Here is a 22,335-nt window from a genome sequence, read left to right as displayed (position 1 = left end):
GGGACACATAAAGAGGAGTAGAGAAGAGGATGGAAACTGGGCCGTGTCTAGAGATTTTAAACACCAAGCTACATAAATACTTTGCCTTTTAAGGTCATTTTAAACAGGAAGATTCAAGAAAGCACTCAATCGAATTATCAGGCAGCAATTACATAAGATGGGTAGAAGACACAGTATGCATTTGTATGTATGTGCCCCTTAATTACCTTCCCTTTAGCGTTTACAATTGCAAGATTTCATAACATAACTTCTCCAGCAGGCCTCAGCGAGGCTGAGGCACAAGAATCGCTTGAACCTGGGAGGCATTTATAAAATCATTTATAATACCAACGATATAGTATGTCAAATTTAAAATAATGCACCTAAGACTGCTTATAAGCTTTTCATTAAAAACACATTTAGAATCTTTGAAACATCATGAAACAGTTTTAGTATCTCTAATACAAGTTTAAACATAAGTTCCAATTTGAAAGTCATCTCTGAGATTGTGATCCAATCAAAAGTTGTATCTGAACAAGTTGTATCTGAAAAAGGTCATTCTAGACTTGGTCAACTAGGGGGGAAGCTCCAGCTATCACACAACTGCTGTAAACACCTTGCCAACTGATACACAGAAAACAGAACTCTCAAAAAATTTACCTAAAGGTATATAAATTTAGCTAAAGGCATATAAAGGTATATAAATAAAGCTTAAAAAGCTAGCTAGGCCGGGCGCGGTGGCTCAAGCCTGTAATCCCAGCACTCTGGGAGGCCGAGATGGGCGGATCACGAGGTCAGGAGATCGAGACCATGCTGGCTAACACGGTGAAACCCCGTCTCTACTAAAAAAATACAAAAAATTAGCCGGGCGAGGTGGTGGGTGCCTGTAGTCCCAGCTACTTGGGAGGCTGAGGCAGGAGAATGGCATGAACCCAGGAGGCGGAGCTTGCAGTGAGCTGAGATCCGGCCACTGCACTCCAGCCTGGGTGACAGAGCGAGACTCCGTCTCCAAAAAAAAAAAAAAAAAAAAAAAGCTAGCTAAAGGCCCTGGCTTCCCAAATCATCTGTTCTTACGACTCCGGTAGGCTTTAAAAAATAACAATAATAATAATAATAAGTTTAGATTCATAAGGCTTTGAAAGTCAAGACAAATTTTATGACTAATAAACAAATAGATGGGGCTTTGGTAACACATGGTAATTATATTTACTCATAACATCGGAAAAAGAAAATGGAGAAGTTTCTTTCTGGTCTTACCTGCTAGGGTTTTTAAGGAATCTAGTGTTGGAAGAATAGGGGGTGATCTTCTCTGGAGAAAAAAGATGACCATCATTGTAAGGGAGAAATTTGTAATCCATGCACCAGGAATACTACTTGTTAGCGAATGTGCTCGAGCCCAGCATCGTATACCGAACACCAAGGCTCTCACTCTTGAGTCTAGGGTACCATATATATAAAGGAGTTCAGAACTTGTCAAGGCAATCCTTCAAAACATAAAAATAAGAAAAATTTTCAAATCCCCAAATTATAAACCAAGGGTAAAATTAAACATATACCAAGAAACATATCTAAATATCCTACTATATCTGAATGTATTCAGAACATGATTAGATAATCAAAAGCATTATGAATTTGCAATATAAAATTTAATATGAATGGCTGAATATCAAATACATTCATTCCCATTAAAACATCCTCTTAAAATTGATAATTAAAATGTAAGCTGGGCGCAGTGGCTCATGCCTGTAATCCCAGCACTTTGGGAGGCCGAGGTGGGCGGATCACTTGAGGCCAGGAGTTAAAGACCAGGAGTTCAAGACCAACAAGTGAAACCCCTTCTCTACTAAAAATACAGTAATTCAGCTGGGCATGGTGGTGTGCCACTGTAATCCCAGCTACTTAGGAGGCTGAGGCATGAGAATTGCTTGAACCCGGGGGGCAGAGGTTGCAGTGAGCCAAGATCAAGCCACTGTACTCCAGCCTGGGAGATAGAGCAAGACTTTGTTTCAAAAAACAAAAAAAAGAAAATGTGGATCTAGGGCCAGGCGTCGTGGCTCATGCCTGTAATCCCAGCACTTTGGAAGGCCAAGGCAGGCGGATCACCTGAGGTCAGGGGTCGAGACCAGCCTGGCCAACACGGTGAAACCCTGCCTCAAACAAAAATACAAAAATTAGCTGGGCGTGGTGGCGCACGCCTGTAATTCTAGCTACTTGGGTGGCTGAGGCAGGAGAGTCACTTGAACCCGGGAGGCAGAGGATGCAGTCAGCCGAGATAGCGTTATTGCACTCCAGCCTGGGTAACAGAGCAAGACCCTGCCAAAAAAATAAAGAAAAAAAGAAAGAAAGAAAGAAAATGTAGATCTAGAACTTACAAGTTTTATTTATTTATGAATTTTTTTTTTTTTTTTGAGACGGAGTCTCGCTCTGTCACCCAAGCTAGAGTGCAATGGCGCGATCTTCGCTTACTGCAAACTCTGCCTCCAGGGTTCAAGCCATTCTCCTGCCTCAGCCTCCCGAGTAGCTGGAACTACAGGCGCCCGCCACCATGCCCAGCTAATTTTTTTGTATTTTTAGTACAGACAGGATTTCACCGTGTTAGCCAGGATAGTCTCAATCTCCTGACCTCGTGAGCCACCCGCCTCGGCCTCCCAAAATGCTGGGATTATGGGCGTGAGCCACCGCGCCCGGCCTAGAACTTAGAATTTTTAAATCAAAGTTTCTAAACATGATTTAAATAATAAGTAAAACACACAAAGGCTCTTTATACTTATTAGTAAATAGCTGGGCACAGTAGCTGACACCTGTGATCTCAGAACTTTGGGAAGCTGAGGTGGGCAGATGGCTTGAGCCAAGGAGTTCAAGACCAGCCTGGGAAACATGACAAGACCCTGTCTCTACAAAAAATAAAAAAGTTAGCTGGGTGTGGTGTCACACATCTGTAGGCCCAGCTACCTGGGAGGCTGAGTTGGGAGGATCACCTGAGCCCAGGGAGGTCGACGCTGCAGTGTACCAAAATTAAGCCACTGGACTTCAGTCTCGGCGACAGAGTAAGGCATCATCTCAAACATACATACATACATATATATATGTATAATTGATAAAGACAAAAAGGCATTTATTGGCTGGGCACTGTGGATCACGCCTGTAGTCCCAGCATTTCAAAGCAGGAGGATGGCTTGAGCCCAGGAGTTCAAGACCACCCTGGGTAACATGGGAAGACCCTGTCTCTATAAAAATAAAATATATATATATATAAAAGAAAAACAAAATTTAAAAAATTTAATTAAAAAAAATAGGCGTGGTGGCATGCACCTGTAATCCTAGCTACATGGGAGGCTGACAAAGGAGGATTGTTTGAGCCCAAGAGTTCGAGGCTACAGTGAGCTATGATCACACCACTGCACTTCAGCCTGGGCAATAGAGTGAGACACTGTCTCTAAAAAAGTAAAAATAGAATTAAATTAAATTTAAAATATTAATTTCCTACTGATCAAAACGTGTCTTGTAATTTCTCCAAGAACCAACACATGGTATAAAAAATAAGTTAACAGCATCAAGTTAAAACTGTCTCTAAAATGGCATTTACATCCTGAGTTTAAAAAGAATAGAAGAAAAAAGGCCAGGCGTGATGGCTCACGCCTGTAATCCAGTACTTGGGAGGCCGAGGTGGGCGGATCACCTGAGGTCTGGAGTTCAAGACTAGCCTGGCCAACATGATGAAACCCTGTCTCTACAAAAATACACCAGCATGATCGCATGTGCCTGTAATCCCAGCTTGGGAGGCTGAGGCAGGAGAATTGTTTGAACCTGGGAGGCGGAGGTTGTTGCATGGCAGTGAGCCAAGATCCTGGCACTGCACTCTAGCCTTTGCGACAAAACAAGACTATGTCTCACAAAAAAAAAAAAAAGAAGAAACAGCAACTTAGAAATTCATGGTGATTAAGTGTTTTATGTATGAAAATGAAGCCAAATTAAGCTAAAAATAAATATCAAAAAGTATAAGGTATCTGATATAAAGAAAATAACATTAATTAGAAAGATAAATGCCATTTTGTCCTATTTTACATACTATAAAGAAAATATAATAATGATAGAAAGTACAGTATTATATTTTTATATTAAAGTTTGGCAAGAAATCACAGACTTTACTCCATGAGTTTTACTTGAGAGAAATCGACAGGTACTTAGGATTGCTTCGTTGGTGAAGATTCGAGTTTAACCAAAACTGCTCTAGTTTTGATTTTCTGAATCTATTTTCAGTAATGATTATTTATCTAACAAATAACATAGTGAAAATGAACTCATGCAATGAGAAGTTAAGAAATAAACTTCTCAATTAAGAAATTTTCCCTACTGTGGGCCAGGCTCAGTGGCTCAGGGCTATAATCCCAGCACTCTAGGAGGCCAAGGCAGGCGGATCACCTCAGGTCAGGAGTTGGAGACCAGCCTGGCCAACAGGGTGAAACCGCACAAGAATCACTTGAACCCGGGAGGTGGAGGTTGCAGTGAGCCAAGATCATGAGCCACACTGCACTCCAGCCTAGACAACAGAGCAAGACTCTGTCTCAATAGCAATAATAATAAAAAAATGAAATAAAGAAAATTTCCCTGTTGTGAGTCCAGGAAAGTCATCAGTACAAAAGAACTTATTCCCATCCCACTTTTTGAAGCAAACAAATCACTAGGATAATACAATACATATAGGATGAACAAAAGCCATCCAGTCTTGAGCTCTTCCAACCACTTGTGGACCTAAGTAAAGAGGACATATGTCTAGTACACAATATATCTGGAGGCAATTCAAAGGTCAACTTCAAGTTGTTCTTTTATTTTCTAAGTATTCTTAGAAGACTTGTACTATAAATAGGCGTCTTTCTTTCTTATTTTACTTTTTTCTTTTTTCGTCATCAGAAATTTCTTCTAAAAAGCAGGCATATTTCACACTACACACTACCAGTCTCCACAAGTAAGAATAATGAAATACATTTCTTCTCAGAGGTTAGATACGTGAACATTTTAACACAATATCCTAGCACTGTTTAGGAACACCAAATTATCAACAGGTATAATATAAAAGATTTTTTACTTTTCAATCCAAGTGTTCAAATTTTTAAAAAGTTGTTATTCAAGCATGTTTAAGATTACAAAGCCACTGTTTCTGTATGAGAAAAACCAAGCTATTACATTAGAATATTCATATTTAAAATAATAAACGTAAGAGATCATACCTATTGTTTGTAGTCAAATCACACTGAAATCCAGAGGCCTGGTGTGAGAACCTCACGAGTGGACACCGAGCATTTAATATTTTTTGCACACCCACACAACCAGGGCCGAAGTGGTCAAGGCACTCTCCTATCACAGACAGGATCTTCTGAGTTGCAATTCTTTCTGAAGGAACATTTTTCACTTGAAATTCCATCAGAAAATTTCCTGAGGTCTGAAAAATAAACACATTTCTAAATAGGAGCTTTTGGTAAAAAACGATTTTTTAATAAGCTTTTGTAAAAGGATGCTCTAAATCATTGCTGGCAAAGCAAAACAAAATAAGAAAAAAACAACTCACAAAACAAAAACACTTCAAGAAATCACAGCCCAAAGCAAACTTAAAAGATCCCCAGTTGCCTTTTGTTTCTCCAGAATACAGAGAAATACGAAGCACTAACTTGAACAATCACTGGTTTTTGTAATTAACTTATGAACTACAGTATATGAATCATAAAGTAATATGCATAGAACCATTCACTCTATAAATTCAGTAAACATATACTTGCCCCTTCCTAGTTGGCCATTATATTTTAATCTATGCTATAAACCCACAGTAGTAGGTAAGTACAGGCACAAGAATAGCGTATCAGTAGAAGAAAAGAGACTAGGCAGTATAAATGGGCTTGTATATAGGAATTTAATATTTAAGGCTGCAAATTACTAGGCGAAAATTCCTCTTCAACAAATAAGTGGCCATCAAAAAAAATAAACCAGATCCTTTAATACTAAAACTTGCTGGGTGCAATGGCTCACGCCTGTAACCCTAGCACTTTTGGAGGCCAAGACGGGTGGATCACTTGAGGTCAGGAGTTCAAAACCAGCCTGGCTGACATGGTGAAACCCCGTCCCTATTAAAAATACAAAAAAAATTTAGCTGAGTGTGGTGGTAGACACCTATAATCCCAGCTACTTGGGAGACTAAGGCAGGAGAATCACTTGAACCTGGGAAATGGAGGTTGCAATGAGCCAAGATCACACTACTGCACTCCAACCTAGGCAACTGAACAAGACTTCATTTCAAAAATAAATAAATAAATAAATAACTAAAACTCAAGTAAATTCACTGAGCATGGTGGCTCACATGTGCAATCCCAGCACTTTGGGAGGCAGAAACAGGTAGATAACTTGAGGTCAGGAGTTCAAGACCAGCCTGGCCAACATGGTGAAACCCTGTCTCTACTAAAAATACAAAAATTAGCCAGGCATGGTGGCACGCACCTGCAAACCAAGCTACTCAGGAGGCTGAGGCAGGAGAATCACTTGAACCCGCAAGGTGGCGGTTGCAGTGAGTCGAGATCACACCACTGCACTCCAGCTTGGGCAACAGAGTGAGACTCCATCTCAAAAAAAACAAAACTTAAGTAAATTAAACATGGATCAAAGACTAAAATGTAAAAAGTTCATCAGTAAAGCACTACAAGACAATGAGTGAATGCTTTTACAATCTTAGAGTAGCAAAGGATTCTGTAAGCATGACACAAAAGAAGTAATATGATTGCATAAAAAATTAAAACCACCTTATCCCAGCACTTTGGGAGGCCGAGGCGGGCGGATCACGAGGTCAGGAGATCGAGACCATCCTGGCTAACACGGTGAAACCCCGTCTCTACTAAAAATACAAAAAATTAGCCAGGCGTGGTAGCGGGCGCCTGTAGTCGCAGCTACTGGGAGGCTGAGGCAGGAGAATGGCGTGAGCCCGGGAGGCGGAGCTTGCAGTGAGCCGAGATCGCGCCACCACACTCCAGCCTGGGCGACAAAGTGAGACTCCTTCTCCCAAAAAAAAAAAACCACCTTAAGGCAAAGCACACATTACTACTAAAGAACAAAACAAAACAAATAACACATGTCATACAAATGGGGAATGTATGACAGTTTTAGGCAAATGAAAGGGGGAAACCCATCAAATTCTAAAAATGGGCAAAAAAGACAAAAAAAATGAACAGAAAAAATAAAAATGGCTAAAAGCCATAGTAAAAGTTGTACATGTTTTCTAGAAACTAAATAGAAATTAAAACAGCAATTAGATTTTTTATTTTTCAGCTCAGCAAAGACAAACAGGTTGGTGACCACAACTAACAGGTACAGGAAAACATGTATACACTGTTGATAGGAGTGTAAACAAGGGACATACTTCTTAAAGAACTTGTCCATATCTACTGAAACTTGTATACACTAGCTAACTATTAAAATGGTTAGAAATTATGTCAAAGGAATATCTGCATAAATGAGCCAATTCACAAAGACGTTCACTCACTGCAGTACTATTCATGTGGCATACACCTTTTGGGAGCTGTATCTAGTTTAATAAGGTTCCCTATCAACTACTATTCCCTCTTCTAGAATTCATTCCTCCTAAAAGGATGAAGGCTGCAACAATGTTTATCATGGACATCTACCCCCTTCATTCCGGCTGAATGGACTGGGCTAAGACAGCTGATCTAAGCACTATAGGAGTGTACCCCACATTGATTTGGAGATCTCTTCTGGGAACTGGTTACTGGGAACCGGAATTAAAGTTCAGAGGCAACCATGTGGCTAAAATATCTAACTCAGAAGCTTTGGGGCAGCCATATCTATACAAGCATGAAAAAGAAAAGAAATTAGTGGGGGTGGGGAGGAAGGAGTTAAGGACAGAGAGAAAGCAATAAATGAAGCAAAAACATGTAGACAGAAACAGAACATATCCTAGGTTGTTTTGTTGTTGTTTTTGAAACAGGGTATCATAGGCTGCCTGTGGTGGCTGTAGTCCCAACACTTTGGGAGGCCGAGGCAGGTGGATCACTTGAGGTCAGGAGTTTCAGATCAGTCTGGCCAACATGGTGAAACCTCGTCTCTACTAAAAATACAAAAAAATTAGCCAGGTGTGATGGTACATGCCTGTAGTCCCCGTTACTTGGGAGGCTGAAGCAGGAGAATAGCTTGAACGCAGGAGGTCAAGGTTGCAGTAAGCCGAGATCGTGCCCCTGCACTCCAGACTGGGTGACAGAGTGAGAATCCAAAAAAAAAAAAAAAAAGAAGGTATCACTCTGCCACCCAGGCTGGAGTGCAGTGGTGCAACCATAGCTCACTGCAGCCTCAACCTCCTAGACTCAAGCAATCCTCCAGCCTCAACCTTCAGAGTAGCTGGAACTACAGGTACACACCAGCACACCTGGCTAATTTTTTTATTTTTAGTAGAGATGCGGTCTCACTCAGCCTATGTTGCCCAGGCTGGTCTTGAACTTCTAAGCTCAAATGATCCTCCTGCTGAGCCTCCCAAAGTGCTATGATTACAGGCATGAAGCACTGGGCCCAGCCACTTCCTGGGTTCTTGATGGTTTACACTTCCTACTTCTAGTCTTTTCCTAAGACTCATCCATATTCCTGGCCCTGGGTTCTATGATGCCTCCTCTACTTCTTTATTTGTTTAAGCTAGTTCCTGTTATTTCTGTTATGTATAATCAAAGAATATTCACTAACATATAGTTGGCAATAAAGAGGGGAAAAGTTCCCTAGTGGTCTAGTGCCTAGGATTTGGCACCTTCACTGAAAGAGGAAAAAAAAAAAAAAGATACCACCCTCATTATCTAACAAAAAGAGTACTAGTTAAATAAATTATGGTACACCCATTCAATGGAGTATTTTGCAGCCACTGAGGGTGATACAGTAGATTGAACTGCCAAGACACTACTAATGGGGAAAAAAATGAAGTTATAATTTGTGTAGATAAAGTTATTATCTGTAAAGATTATGTTCTGGGTTTCTTCTTAAAAAAAAAAATTTATATACACAAAGGAAAAAAATCCAGAATATATTAAATTATTCGCCAGGTTATCTCTGGAGGCAGTGGGACCATCAGAGATACTTACATTATATATTTCTATATCACTTTATAATCAGAAAAAAAAACAGATTAAATAAATCACTGTATACAATTCCTACAAATAAACGTGGTATTTTCTCTATTGATTTGTCATTGATTTTTATATTAAAAGGACTAAAAATAAATTTCCTTTAAAAATTAAAATTTCAAGATTCTTCCTTAGCCATTTTGTTATAATTTACCTTCATAACCTATTTCCCTGTCCATTCTATTTTAAAATACAAACACACACAATTTATGTTAGGAATAGGAATCCCAACAAAAGCAAAGACGGATTTGGGGTCAGGAAGGCAAAAGGAGGTCAACTGAGAAAGCAGTATTAGACTACATCAGGAGGAGTCATGGTGGACTCAATCTCAGAAGCAACAGAAGGATTAGAATCACTCAGAAGAAAGGTGATAGAGATTTTTTTAATTAAGTACTATAAATGAGAGAATAAAATCCTTGAGGTAACAGAAGTGAAAATGACAAAAAGAAACAGCTCTGAATAATGGAACCAGGTGCAGGAAACTGGTGAACTGTGAACCATGAGTAGGAGTGCGGTAGTTATTGAAGCTGCTCACCAAATGTTCTGTATCACCTTTCTCGGCATTTGGAAGATTCCATGTTCTTGCCCCTCTAAGGTTAATCAAAGTCATGTGATTTGCTTTGGCCAGTGAAATGTGAGCAGGGTTTTAAGTATCACTTCCAGGAAGAAACTTCAAGAGCCAATGCTCAATTCTTCACTTTGCCTTTCCACTGTTCAGTGATGGTGTGCAGGTGGAGATGAAACACTGGTCAGCCTGGGTGCTTGAACTACAGAGTGCCCCTGCTGACCTGCTGTGACATATAACCTCAGCCACAGATAAACAGGTGATGTGGCAAGCCACTGAGATCTGAGAGATACGAGGGTTGTTACCAAAGCATCACTAAGCCTAACCTGACTAAAAATGCAAGCCACGAAGAATCACAATGGACTCAATACAGAAATAAAACACTGCTTTCAGGTAAAATTTAGGTGAAAATTATACTTATTATGAGCAAAAGAAAGATATTCTCAAAAATGACTGTCCTCTATTAAATAAATAAAAACTAGAAAAACTCTTCAGAGACAGATCCATAAATAATTCCTATTAATATGTGCTATTCCTATAGCACTATCTATTAGCAAATCATCTGATAAAGAAAAAACAGAAGCACACTGTCCACAGCAATCATTCAGATAACAGAAAGCAGTACTCAAGACTTAGGCATTTAATTATTACTTTTATTACCTAAGTCCTCTAAGACACAGAACCCTGTAAGAAAAAGCAAAACTGAAGGAAAGACCAAAGGCAGATTTTAGTTTAGTATTTTGTGCTAACATAATCTTTGTGATACGTCAGGTGACATATTTCACATGTAAGCAACTTTTACACACCAAACATTTTATGAACATTAAAATTACTATTTCAGTTAGCGAATAACTTTCCTTCTTTTTTTTTCCTTTCTTTTTTTTGAGATGGAGTCTTGCTCTGTCGCCCAGGCTGGAACGTAGCAGCGCAATCTCGGCTCACTACAACCCCGCCTCCCGGATTCAAGCAATTCTCCTGCCCTCAGCCTTCCGAACGGCTGGGATTACAGGCACCTGCCATCATACCCGGCTACTTTTCGTATTTTTGTGGAGAGGGGGTTTCACCATGTTGACCAGGCTGGCCTTGAACTCCTGACCTCAGGAGATCCGCCCACCTTGGCCTTTTCCCAAAGTGATGGGATTACAGGCGTGAGCCACCACGCCCAGCCGTAAGTAACTTTCATTTATTCATTAGCAAATAATTTCAGTCCCTATTGTGCATAGGATATCATACATAGTGCCATAAGACATGCAAAAAAGTCTAACACACTCTTCCTAACTCCCCTCAGATTGGGTTGAGGAATAAAACACACACACAAAGAATTATAAAGCAAGGTGTAGTGCAAAAAGATACCAAAGAACCAAAAGGTAAGAGAAGAGCTCATGAATGCAGAAAGTAGTCAAAGAAGTTTTAATGAATCTGATGAATGTAAGGTGCTTATATTTTTTAATTGTATTTTATTTTTAATATTTTTACTAGCAAAGCTATTATAATCTTGAACAAAAACATATTTCCAAAAAAACTTTAAATAAGCACATGTATGTTCAGAACAACACTTTCCTAATTTAAACCAACATACAAAATGCCAAATTCTGGTTATTTTTGTGTGTGTGTGACAGAGTCTTGCTCTTTCGCCCAGGCTGGAGTGAGGTGGCGTAATCTCGGCTCACTGCAACCTCTGTCCACCCTGGGTTCAAGCAATTCTCCTGCCTCAGCCTCCTGAGTATCTGGGATTACAGGTGCCCGCCACCACGCCCAGTTTTGTATTTTTAGTAGAGACAGGGTTTCACCACATTGGCCAGGCTGGTCTCGAACTCCTGACCTCAGGTGATCCACCCACCTTGGCCTCCCAAAGTGCTAGGTTACAGGCTTGAGCCACTGTGCCTGGCCGAAAATGCCAAATTGTTTAGTAAGACTGGAGCACTGTCTTTAAAACATCTTTTTCTAAATACCTCTATACCTCAGAAATCTAAGAGTAATAAGACTCAACTAAAAGTTTCTAGGCCAGGTGCAGTGGCTCACACCAGGTGCAGTGGCTCACACCTATCATCGCAGCACTTTGGGAGGCTGAGGCAGGCGGATCGTAGCTCAGGTATTTGAAACTATCCTGGGTACCATGGTGAAACCCCATGTCAACAAAAAATAAAAATAAAAATAAATTTAAAAAAAAGAAGAAGTAAGTTTCTAACTCCTCCCCGTTTCCACCAAAGAAAAAATTTTGCTTCCCACTTACATAACAGTAAAATTAAATTGCTGCTGATGGTGGTCACTTACTATGTGCCATAAGCACTGTTCTAAATGCTTCACACATACTAACTCAATAAATCCTCTCAAACATTGTATGAGATATGTGCTATAACACCATTCCAATTTTATAGTTAGGACAATTGAGGCAGAGAGAAGGTAAATAACTTACCGAGGATCACATTACTAGTAAGTAGAATTAAAATTCTGCAGCTTGGTGCCAGAACCCAGGCTTTTAAAACCATTACAACACACTGTTATGCTCCTTGATTATTCAGTTAGTCCTTTATTTAAGACAGCTTAACATAATTGAAGTGCCCCTGCCAGGAACTTAATACATTTTCAAGTACATGTTAGTCTTAATCTGATCCAGGCCGGGTGCGGTGGCTCACGCCTATAATCCCTGTGATCCCAGCACTTGGGGAGGCCAAGGTGGGTGGGTCACTTGAACTCAGGAGTTCGAGACCACCCTGGGCAACATGGTGAAACACTATCTCTAAAAAAAATTAGCTGGGAGCAGCGGTGTAAGCCTGTAGTTCCAATTACTCAGGAGGGTGAGGCAGGAGAATTGCTTCAGCCCAGGAGGCAGAGGTTGCAGCGAGCTGAGATCATGCCATTGCACTTTAGCCTGGGCGAAAAAGATCTCATCTCAAAATAGTAATAATAATAATAATAATAATAAAACTGACCCATTTAATTTTTATCTCTTTCCTACTCCTGGCTAGTTTCAATTCAATAAGCATATGGTGAGCAAATTAAGTACACAGTACTGTGGAACAAGTATATGAACAGACATGATTCCTATCTGCCCAAGTTTATGATATAGTGGGAGACATACACATCAGCTACTCACTAAACATGACAGAAGAAATTTGAAGACAGATAGACATACCAGCAAGATACTACAAAAAAGGAGTGATTACTTTTGGCTAGAGTGGAGAAAAAAATCAAGGGTGGTTTCAAGAAGGCAGAATTAGAACCAGACCTTGAAAGCTGTGTTAAGAATGACAGTTGGGGAATGGAGGGAAGGTGCACTCCTGAGTGAAGGCACAGAACAACTGTTTGATCATTACGATATTTACAAGTGCCTTCTATTACTGGAAATGGTAATTAAACAGTGTGGTTGGGGCCGGGCACGGTGGCTCAAGCCTGTAATCCCAGCACTTTGGGAGGCTGAAGTGTGTGGATCACCTGAAGTCAGGAGTTCCGGACCAGCCTGGCCAACATGGCGATACCCCATCTCTATTAAAAATACAAAAATTAGCTGGGAGTGGTGGCACGCGCCCACCAGCTACACATGAGGCTGAGACAGGAGAATTGCTTGAACCCAGGAGGCAGAGATTGCAGTGGGCCAAGATCATGCCACTGCACTCCAGCCTGGGTGACAGAGCAAAGCTCTGTCTCAAAAAAAGAAAAACAAAAACAATGTGGTTGGAAAATTGGCTATGTAACAATATATACTGAGAAATGATGACTAAAATTAATTAAGAGACAGAGGATTTCAATACTATGCTAAAGAAAAGAAGCATTCTAAGTTTGTGGGAAAATTCAAACTGTGAGTGAAGGTAACTCCAACAAAGACTGAAGGTTGAAATACCAAGGCATGACACAAGGAATGTAGTTATAATAATCTAAGTGAGAGTTTATAAGGGACTGTGAAATTATGAATACAAAAGATAACAACTTAGAAGCAGAATTAAAAGATGGTTAGCAAAGCTAAAATGCCATTAATTAACATGTGAAACATACAGAACTGTTATAAGAACTTAGCACATTTGTAGGAAGATGAACATAAGCTGTTTCAAAACATTGTTTGAAGTATCAACTGGACATCCACATAAAGACTGATGTTCATTACTAGTTTGAAAGATGTAAGGAAAGATAGAGCCATAGAAAATAAACATTGTATAAAAACACATAGCCTTGGCTGGGTGTGGTGAGTCACACCTATAATCCCAGCACTTTGGGAGGCTGAGGTGGGTGGATCACCTGAGGTCAGGAGTTCAAGACCAGCCTGACCAATACGGTGAATCCCTGTCTCTACTAAAACACAAAAATTAGCCAGGCATGGTGGGATCTGCCTGCAGTCCCAGCTACTTGGGAGGCTGAGACAGGAGAATTGTTTGAACCCGGGAGGCGGAAGTTGCAGTGCGCTGAAATCATGTCACTGTATTCCAGCCTGGGCAACAGAGCAAGAGACTCCATCTCCAACAAAAAAATAAAAATAAAAATAGGATGAGTTCATGTCCTTTGTAGGGACATGGATGAAGCTGGAAACCATCATTCTCAGCAAACTATTGCAAGGACAGAAAACCAAACACCACATGTTCTCACTCATAGGTGGGAAATAAACAATGAGAACACTTGGACACAGGAAGAGGAACATCATATACCGGGGCCTGTTGTGCAGTGGAGGGAGGTGGGAGGGATAGCATTAGGAGACGTACCTAATGTAAATGATGAGTTAATGGGTGCAGCACACCAACATGGCACACGTATACATATGTAACAAACCTGCACGTTGTGCACATGTACCCTAGAACTTAAATTATAATAATAAAAAACAATAAAATAAAAAAAAAATAAATAGCTTTTTCAACAGTGTAATTAAATTAAGGCGTCCTTTATATCGTTTGGGAGGATGGAAGAGATACTGGTTACTTTTACCGTTAGACATGCATGCTAAAGAGAACATAAATGGAAGAAATAATATCCAAACTTGCAAGAGAAAAAAAAGGGGTAAGAAGGAAGTACAGGAATAAAATAGGAGTAATCTAATAAAAGGAAGAAAGAAAGTGAAAAGTTGCTGGGCATGGTGGCTCATGCCTGCAATCCCAGCACTTTAGGAGGCCAAGGGGGGTAGATCACCTGAGGTCAGGAGTTTGAAACCAGCCTGACCAAGGATGTAAAACCCCATCTCTACTAAAAAACTACAAAAATCAGCTAGGTGTGGTAGCAAGCACCTGTAATCCCAGCTACTCAGGAGGTTGAGGCAGGACAATCACTTGAACCTGGGAGGCGGAGGTTGCAGTGAGCCCACATTACACCACTGCACTCCAGCCTAGGCAACAGAGCGAGACTCCGCCTCAGAAAAAAAAAAAAAAAAAAAAAAAACAGTGAAAAGCAAAAGCACAGAAAATAGGAAATAAAAAATAAAACAGGAGAAATTAGTCTAAGAATGATCAGTAGTAACAATAAACATTGAACTCAAAGACTGATAGACTGGAGTAAAAGCATACTGCTATTTATAAGAGATACGCCCAAACTAAAATAACATATATAAAGGCTGAAAATAAAGAAACAGAAGATGTGAGACAAATATCAAGTGGCCATATTAACAAATAAAATAGAACTTAAGACAAAAGCATTTATAGAAATGAAAAAAGCAGGTGTGAGGGATACAACAAAACAGTCCAATAAGGAAATATAATAATCATGTACCTATATGTAGCTAATATAGCCTCTGGATAAAACAAAAATCAAAAGAATTTTAAAAAGAAATTAACAAAACCAAGAATCATGAGATGTAAAAACATCTCAGTAACTAGATTACGAGGTTAAAAAGAAAAAATTAGTTAAGATACATAATTGAATAACAAAATAGGCAACTTAGACCTAACTGAAAAATTTCTGAACCCTTGAAAAGAATTAACTCTCTGATTGCATATGTACAGAATATTCACAAAAATGATCACAAAGAACAATACAAAGAAAGACTTTACAATTCCAAAGACTCAATAACAAATATACCTTATTCTTTAACGACAATGTTTAATAAGTTTAGAAACCAACAGTTTTATTTTATGAAGTTCAAAGATTTTTCTTTTTCTACTTTCTTAACTTTAAATGATTATAGTGGTCAAGAGAAACACACTTACCTTGTGAGTGCTGAGGTTTCGGGTTTCATCTAGATCCAAAAACATGTCCAAATCACACCCTAACTTCCCGAAAGTATTGACTGAGGAGCCAAAGGGTCTGACTACGCAGTCCGGAAAATATGCGGCGGCTATGTCTTCAATGAGAGAACAGGTGAGATATCGGAGCTTAGTGTTCTCCTCTGTTAGCTGGAACTCCTTCAAGAGAGTGTTCAGCTGATCGTCTATCTAGCTAGCCGAAACAAAACCAACAAAATAGAGAAAAAGTACAGGTCATATAAAAGAGTTACCATTTTACTTTGAAAGATTTAGTGGCTTTGGAGACCTAACCTAGAAATATGCAAAGCCTGGCGCGGTGGCTCACACCTGTAATCCCTGCACTCTGGGAGGCTGAGGCAGGTGGATCACCTGAGGCCAGAAGTTTGCGACCAGCCTGACCAACACGGAGAAACCCAATCTCTACTAAAAATATAAAATAAGCCGGGTGTGGTGGCACATGCCTGTAATCCCAGCTACTCAGGAGGCTGAGGCAGGAGAATCGCTTGAACCCAGGAGGCAAAGGCTGTGGTGAGCCAAGAACGCACCATTGCACTCCAGCCTGGGCAACAGCAGCAAGACTCTGCCTCAAAAAAAATAGAAATATGCAACATTTTCTTGTTCAGTCTTAAAAGTGGAGTAAAAAAAATACTCTTAAAAAACCACTGAGGATGCCAGGCACAGTGGCTCATGCCTGTAATTCCAATACTTTGGGAGGCTGAGGTGCATCACATGAGGCCAGGAGTTTGAGACTAGCCTGAGCAACACAGCAGGACCTCGTCTCTATTTCATTAAAGAAATAAATGATATAATATTTTAAAATTTTTAAAAAGCTCTGAGGAATGCCACTAGCAAAATAAAAGTCGGCTAGAATTAAAACTTTGTAAGCTTTGAGTATAAAGTATTGTTTTAAGAAAATGAAAGTAGTAAAGTACTCCAGAAGAGGTTAAAACCACATGTTAGACATTTTAAACCCAAGGGGATGAAAAACCAATGTTAAAGGTCAAGAAAAACTAGAAATATTCAAGTAATGAAGGCTCAAGACCTCTCAGTTTCTCAGAATAACAATCCTGTCTATCCATTAGAAGACTGGCATTAAAACGATCACATACTGAAACTGTGTACTGGAGTATCTGAAGTGGAAAAAAGCTTCAAATGCTCTTACTTGAAACCAACATTGAAAATATCAAATGGCTGGGCACAGTAGCTCACACCTATAATCCATTGGGAGGCCAAGGCGGGAGGATTGCTTGAGCTCAGGAGTTTGAGACCAACCTGGGCAACATGATGAAACCCTGACTCTACCAAAAAAAATTCAAAAACTAGCTGGGCATGGTGGAATGCATCTGTAGTCCCAGCTACTCAGGAGGCTGAGGTGGGAGGGTCACTTGAGTCCAGGAGTTTGAGGCTACAGTGAGCTGAGACTGCACCACTGCACTCCAGCCTGGGCAACAGAGCAAGACTCCGTATCAAATAAAATAAAATAAAACACAACAAAACAAAACAAAACAAAACAAAATAACTGAACTAAGCATTCAACTCAAAAATAATAAAAGAGGCCAGGCTTGGTGGCTCATGCCTATAATCTTAGCAATTTGGGAGGCCAAGGCAGGCAGATCACATGAGATCAGTTCGAGACCAGCCTGGCCAACATAGTGAAACCCCGAATCTACTAAAAACACAAAAAATTAGCCAGGTGTGGTGGCGCATGCTTGTAATCCCTGCTACTTGGGGGGCTGAGGCAGGAGAATTGCTTGAACCTGGGAGGTGGAGGTTGCAGTGAGCCAAGATCATGCCACTGCACTCCAGCCTGGGCAACAAGAGCGAAACTCTGTCTCAATAATAATAATAATAATAATAATAATAATAATAATAATAAAAGAAAGGGAAATAGACTAGAAACAAAAATTTTCTTATTAGAAAAGTAAACCTTGAAAATAGTATTTTGATAAATAAAGTCATGAGTAGATTCTTTGGAAAGACTAGCAAGGTCTGGCAAGTCTAAGTAAGAAACACCAAGACAGGTGGGGCGCGGTGGCTCACGCCTGTAATCCCAGCACTTTGGGAGGCCGAGGCGGGCAGATCACGAGGTCAGGAGATTGAGAACATCCTGGCTAACACAGTGCAATCCCGTCTCTACTAAAAATACAAAAAATTAGACAGGCATGGTGGCGGGCACCTGTAGTCCCAGCTACTTGGGAAGCTGAGGCAGGAGAATGGCGTGAACCTGGGAGGCAGAGCTTGAAGCGAGCTGAGATCGCGCCACTGCACTCCAGTCTGGGCGACAGAGCAAGAGTCTGTCTAAAAAAAAAAAAACAAAAAACAAAAAAAACCCACCAAGACAAATACAAACAATATTTGAACAGAGAAAAGAGACAGAATCTTGGGCCTGGCATGCTGGCTCACGCCTATAATCCCAGCACTTTGGGAGGCCGAAGTGGGCAGATCACCTGAGGTCAGGAGTTCGAGATCAGCATGGCCAAAGTGGTGAAACCCCGTCACTGCTAAAAATACAAAAGTTAGCTGGGCATGGTGGTGCGTGCCTATAGTCCCAGCTACTCGGGTGGCTGAAGCATGAGAACTGCTTGAACCAGGGAGGAGGTTGCAGTGAGCCAAGACCATGCCACTGCACTCTAGCCTGGGCAACAGAGGGAGACTCCGTCTCAAAATAAAAAAGAGAGAGAGAGAGAGAATCAGAAAGAAGACATTTTAAAATTGACAGAAAATCATGTACAATTTTATGTCATTATGCTGGAAACAGAAAGAAAACCTAAATTGTTCAAAAGGCCCAAAACTGGCCGAGCGTGGTGGCTCAAGCCTGTAATCCCAGCACTTTGGGAGGCTGAGATGGGTGGATCACGAGGTCAGGAGATCAAGACCACCCTGGCTAACACGGTGAAACCCCGTCTCTACTAAAAAATACAAAATATTAGCTGGGCGTGGTGGCGGGCGCCTGTAGTCCCAGCTACTCGGGAGGCTGAGGGAGGAGAATGGCGTGAACCCGGGAGTCAGAGCTTGCAGTGAGCTGAGATCTGGCCACTGCACTCCAGCCTGGGCGACAGAGTGAGACTCCGTCTCAAAAAAAAAAAAAAAAAAAAAAAAAGGCCCAAAACTTCAGAAGAACGTGGTTACCTGTGAGTACAAATGGGGCATGGCGGGGAAGGAGCAGACAAGGATTACTATCACTTTTCATTCAACATATCCTGCAGTTTGAATTTTTTAAATACAATCCCATTTATTTATAGAAATATTAAAATTGTAATAAAAATATTAGCACAACAAATGTAATAATGCATTTTTTTAAATACACCTTGACTAAATAGGGTTTATTCTGTGAATGCAAGAATGACTTGACATGAGGAAATCTACAGTGAATCTACAATTCACTACATTAAGACATTAGGAGGGGAAAGAAAAGTCATCAGGAGAAAAACCATATATAATTGCAAGATTATATGCCAGTCATCAAGATAATCTCAAATGTCAAAACTCAACATCTACTCAATGTGTTGAGCATGATGACATTCTTAGAAAGCTAGAAATAGAAAAACTCTTTCATCTCATTATGCATCCACCACCACGATTCATCTCTGTAACTCTTTTCACCTTGTAAAACTGAAGATCTATATCCATTAAACAATAACGTAACTTGAATATTTTATACGAATCTTTATTGTTCATTAAAAAAATGCATATTTCTCAAAGTTGAAGTATACCTAAAAACTTACACTTTCTGCATAACAAAGTAATTCAAAGAGCTTCCTGTTTGAAGGTGGCAACTGATTACTCGACTGTATGCATGACTGTTCAGAAGTCTGGTTTTTCAACTTCAGACTGAGGAAACGTGATCTGAATGGAATTGCAGTCTCCATGGCCATGCTTGGAGTACGAGCTCCATTTTGCAGTGAACCTACACTTTCCTTTCGGCAAAATTCTACAACAGCATAGAGACCCTATACCAAAAACATAAGAAAAAACAGAACACATTTCACAATATATCTAACATACTATTTTAGCTCATATTTTAAAACAATTATAATGCTACAAAATATCAAGTTTTTAAAATTTACAAATGATATGATTCTAACACAGCATTAGTTTTATTCAATTTAAGTAGATTAAGAAAAGGAACACTGGGCCGGGCACAGTGGCTCACACCTGTAATTCCAGCACTTTGGGAGGTAGAGGTGGGCAGATTACCTGAGGTCAGCAGTTCGAGACCAGCCTGGCCAACGTGGTGAAACCCTGCCTCTACTAAAAATACAAAAATTAGCTAAAAGTGGTGGCAGGTGTCTGTAAGTCCAGCTAATTGGGAGGCTGAGGCAGAAGAATCGCTTGAACCCAGAAGACAGAGGTTGCAATGACCCGAGATCATGCCACTGCACTCCAGCCTGGGCGACAGTGACTCTATCTCAAAAAAAAAAAAAAAAAAAAAAAGAAAGAAAGAAAAGAAAAGGAACCTTAAAACGATGTTAGTTAAGAGAAGCTGAAGAGACTGAAAAGAATGAAGCAGAAAAACCCAAAGGCAAAACAAAGATCCCCTCCCACTGGCCTTCATCCGCAAGTTAAAGGGACTCTCTAAAGTATTCAAGCTGGGCGTGGAGGTGCAGGACTGTAGTCCCAGCTACTCCAGAGGCAGGAGGATCACCTGAGCCTAGGAGTTAAGGCTGTAGTGCACTATGATCCTATCTGCCAACAGCCACCACACTGCAGCACAGGCAACAGAGTTGGACCCCGTCTCTTAAAATTAAGCATCCAAATAATGAAACCAGTCATAAATGACTTATAATCCTAAAATACTGCTATAAGAATTTGTAGTCTCATATGGAAAACAAAACTCATTAAAGAAATCCAGATAAGGAAGGTGCAGTATATCAAAGAGAACCTAACTATCATATTGCAAAAGGCAACAGCAAAGAACAACTAATGGAGACCTCCACCCTTGAAAAGCATAAACGTTAAGTTAGATTGTTTTTCAAATACTTACAAAGCTTTCATAGAAGAAATGATTATTAATAGGTCCATGTTGGGATAAATATTTAAGAAACTTGTTTTCACTGAATTTCTCTGGACAACGTATTAAAACAGTCCGCTGTGCCTGTTCTCGTCTTTCATTCTGCATCTCAGAGAATCTCTTTCTAGGAATCTTGTCTTCAAAGCCTATGAATGAGACAAAAACATTTCCACCACACGCACACACATAAAATTTTTAAAATATTTTGATAATGTGTTTTAAAGACTTTATATAGGACTAAAACCAACTTCACGTAATCTATTCTTTTTCTCTTCCTTTATAAGGGTTAAACTATACTACGGTAGTCCCCCCATTACCCACAGGGGTTATGTCCCAAGATGCCCGTAAATACCTAAAACCTTGGATATTACCAAGCCCTATATATACAATGTTTTATCCTATATATAAATTAGGCACAGTAAGCAATTAATAACAATGGGACAGGCTTGGTGGCTTATGCCTGTAATACCAGAACTTTGGGAGGCTGAGGTGGGTGGATCACCTGAGGTCAGCAGTTCAAGATCAGCCTGGCCAACATGGTGAAACCTCATCTGTACTAAAGACACAAAAATTAGCCGGGCATGGTGGCGCACGCCTGTAGTCCCAGCTACTTGGGAGGCTGAGACAGAAGAATCACTTGAAACCAGGTGGCCGACATTGCAGTGAGCCGAGATTGCATCACTGCATTCCAGCCTGGGCAACAGAGCGAGACTCTGTCTCAAGAGAGAGAGAGAGAGAGAGAGAGAGATTAACAACAACTAATAATGAAATAGAACAATTCTAACAATACACTGTAATAAAAGTTATATGAATGTGGTCTCCCTCTCTCAAAATATCATATTGTACTGTGTTCACCTATTTGTGGACCACGGTTGACTGTGAGGAACTGAAACTTGGACAATGGAAACACAGATGAGGTGGAATTACTGCACTTTCAGTGTTCGTTTGGCTACTCTCCCATGACTACTATTAAAACTGCCCACTTTCTCTGTTTTGATTTACTACGCTTGATGCAAAGTGCTGAAAACGGAGTTCCACAAAACTTTAAAAACAAAACCGGGAAAGTAAAATCACTTATTTAATACTTACACAAATAAGCACATACAAAATTGTGCAAATTGTAACATTCCAAAGACTAAAAGAAATTATTACAAGGCTGATTGTAACGAGACAATGAGCTTGGAAATTTGGTGTTTTGAAGTAAGCTATTAAGGCGTTTTTCGTTCTCAAGGGTCTCGATCTGGCTCAAACAATTAACAATGAGTTACCAACTATCATGTGCTCTGTATCAGGGAAATCAAAGAATTTAAAACCTCGCTGCTGCCCATGAAGAGCTCATTGATAATTTCACTAACGAAAGAAAGAGGCTAGGAGTTTTACAATCACAGGGAATCAAGACAAAAATTGTGACAGTCAAGAATTAAATATTAATAACCCACTAGCCATGATGGGAAGGCCAACAAA

At 40.1% G+C, this 22,335-nt stretch overlaps 1 protein-coding gene across 3 annotated transcripts in view; it reads right to left on the bottom strand.

Moving 5' to 3' along the window:
- Positions 1–22,335, bottom strand: part of MTPAP (mitochondrial poly(A) polymerase) — a 38,220-nt gene that overhangs the window by 8,768 nt on the left and 7,117 nt on the right. For all 3 annotated transcript variants that reach the window (XM_031652424.1, XM_003903512.4, XM_031652423.1), the window contains exons 2-6: positions 20,845–21,017; positions 19,586–19,810; positions 15,825–16,049; positions 5,208–5,419; positions 1,237–1,463 (exon numbers count right to left, since the gene is read on the bottom strand). In XM_031652424.1, coding sequence (XP_031508284.1) covers positions 1,237–1,463; positions 5,208–5,419; positions 15,825–16,049; positions 19,586–19,810; positions 20,845–20,979 — 1,024 coding nt within the window. In that variant the 5' untranslated portion in view covers positions 20,980–21,017. The remainder of the gene's footprint in view (positions 1–1,236; positions 1,464–5,207; positions 5,420–15,824; positions 16,050–19,585; positions 19,811–20,844; positions 21,018–22,335) is intronic.

This window comes from Papio anubis, chromosome 11 (genome assembly GCF_008728515.1).
Source record: "Papio anubis isolate 15944 chromosome 11, Panubis1.0, whole genome shotgun sequence".
Lineage (NCBI taxonomy): Eukaryota > Metazoa > Chordata > Mammalia > Primates > Cercopithecidae > Papio > Papio anubis.
This window is presented reverse-complemented; position numbering and strand designations above follow the sequence as displayed.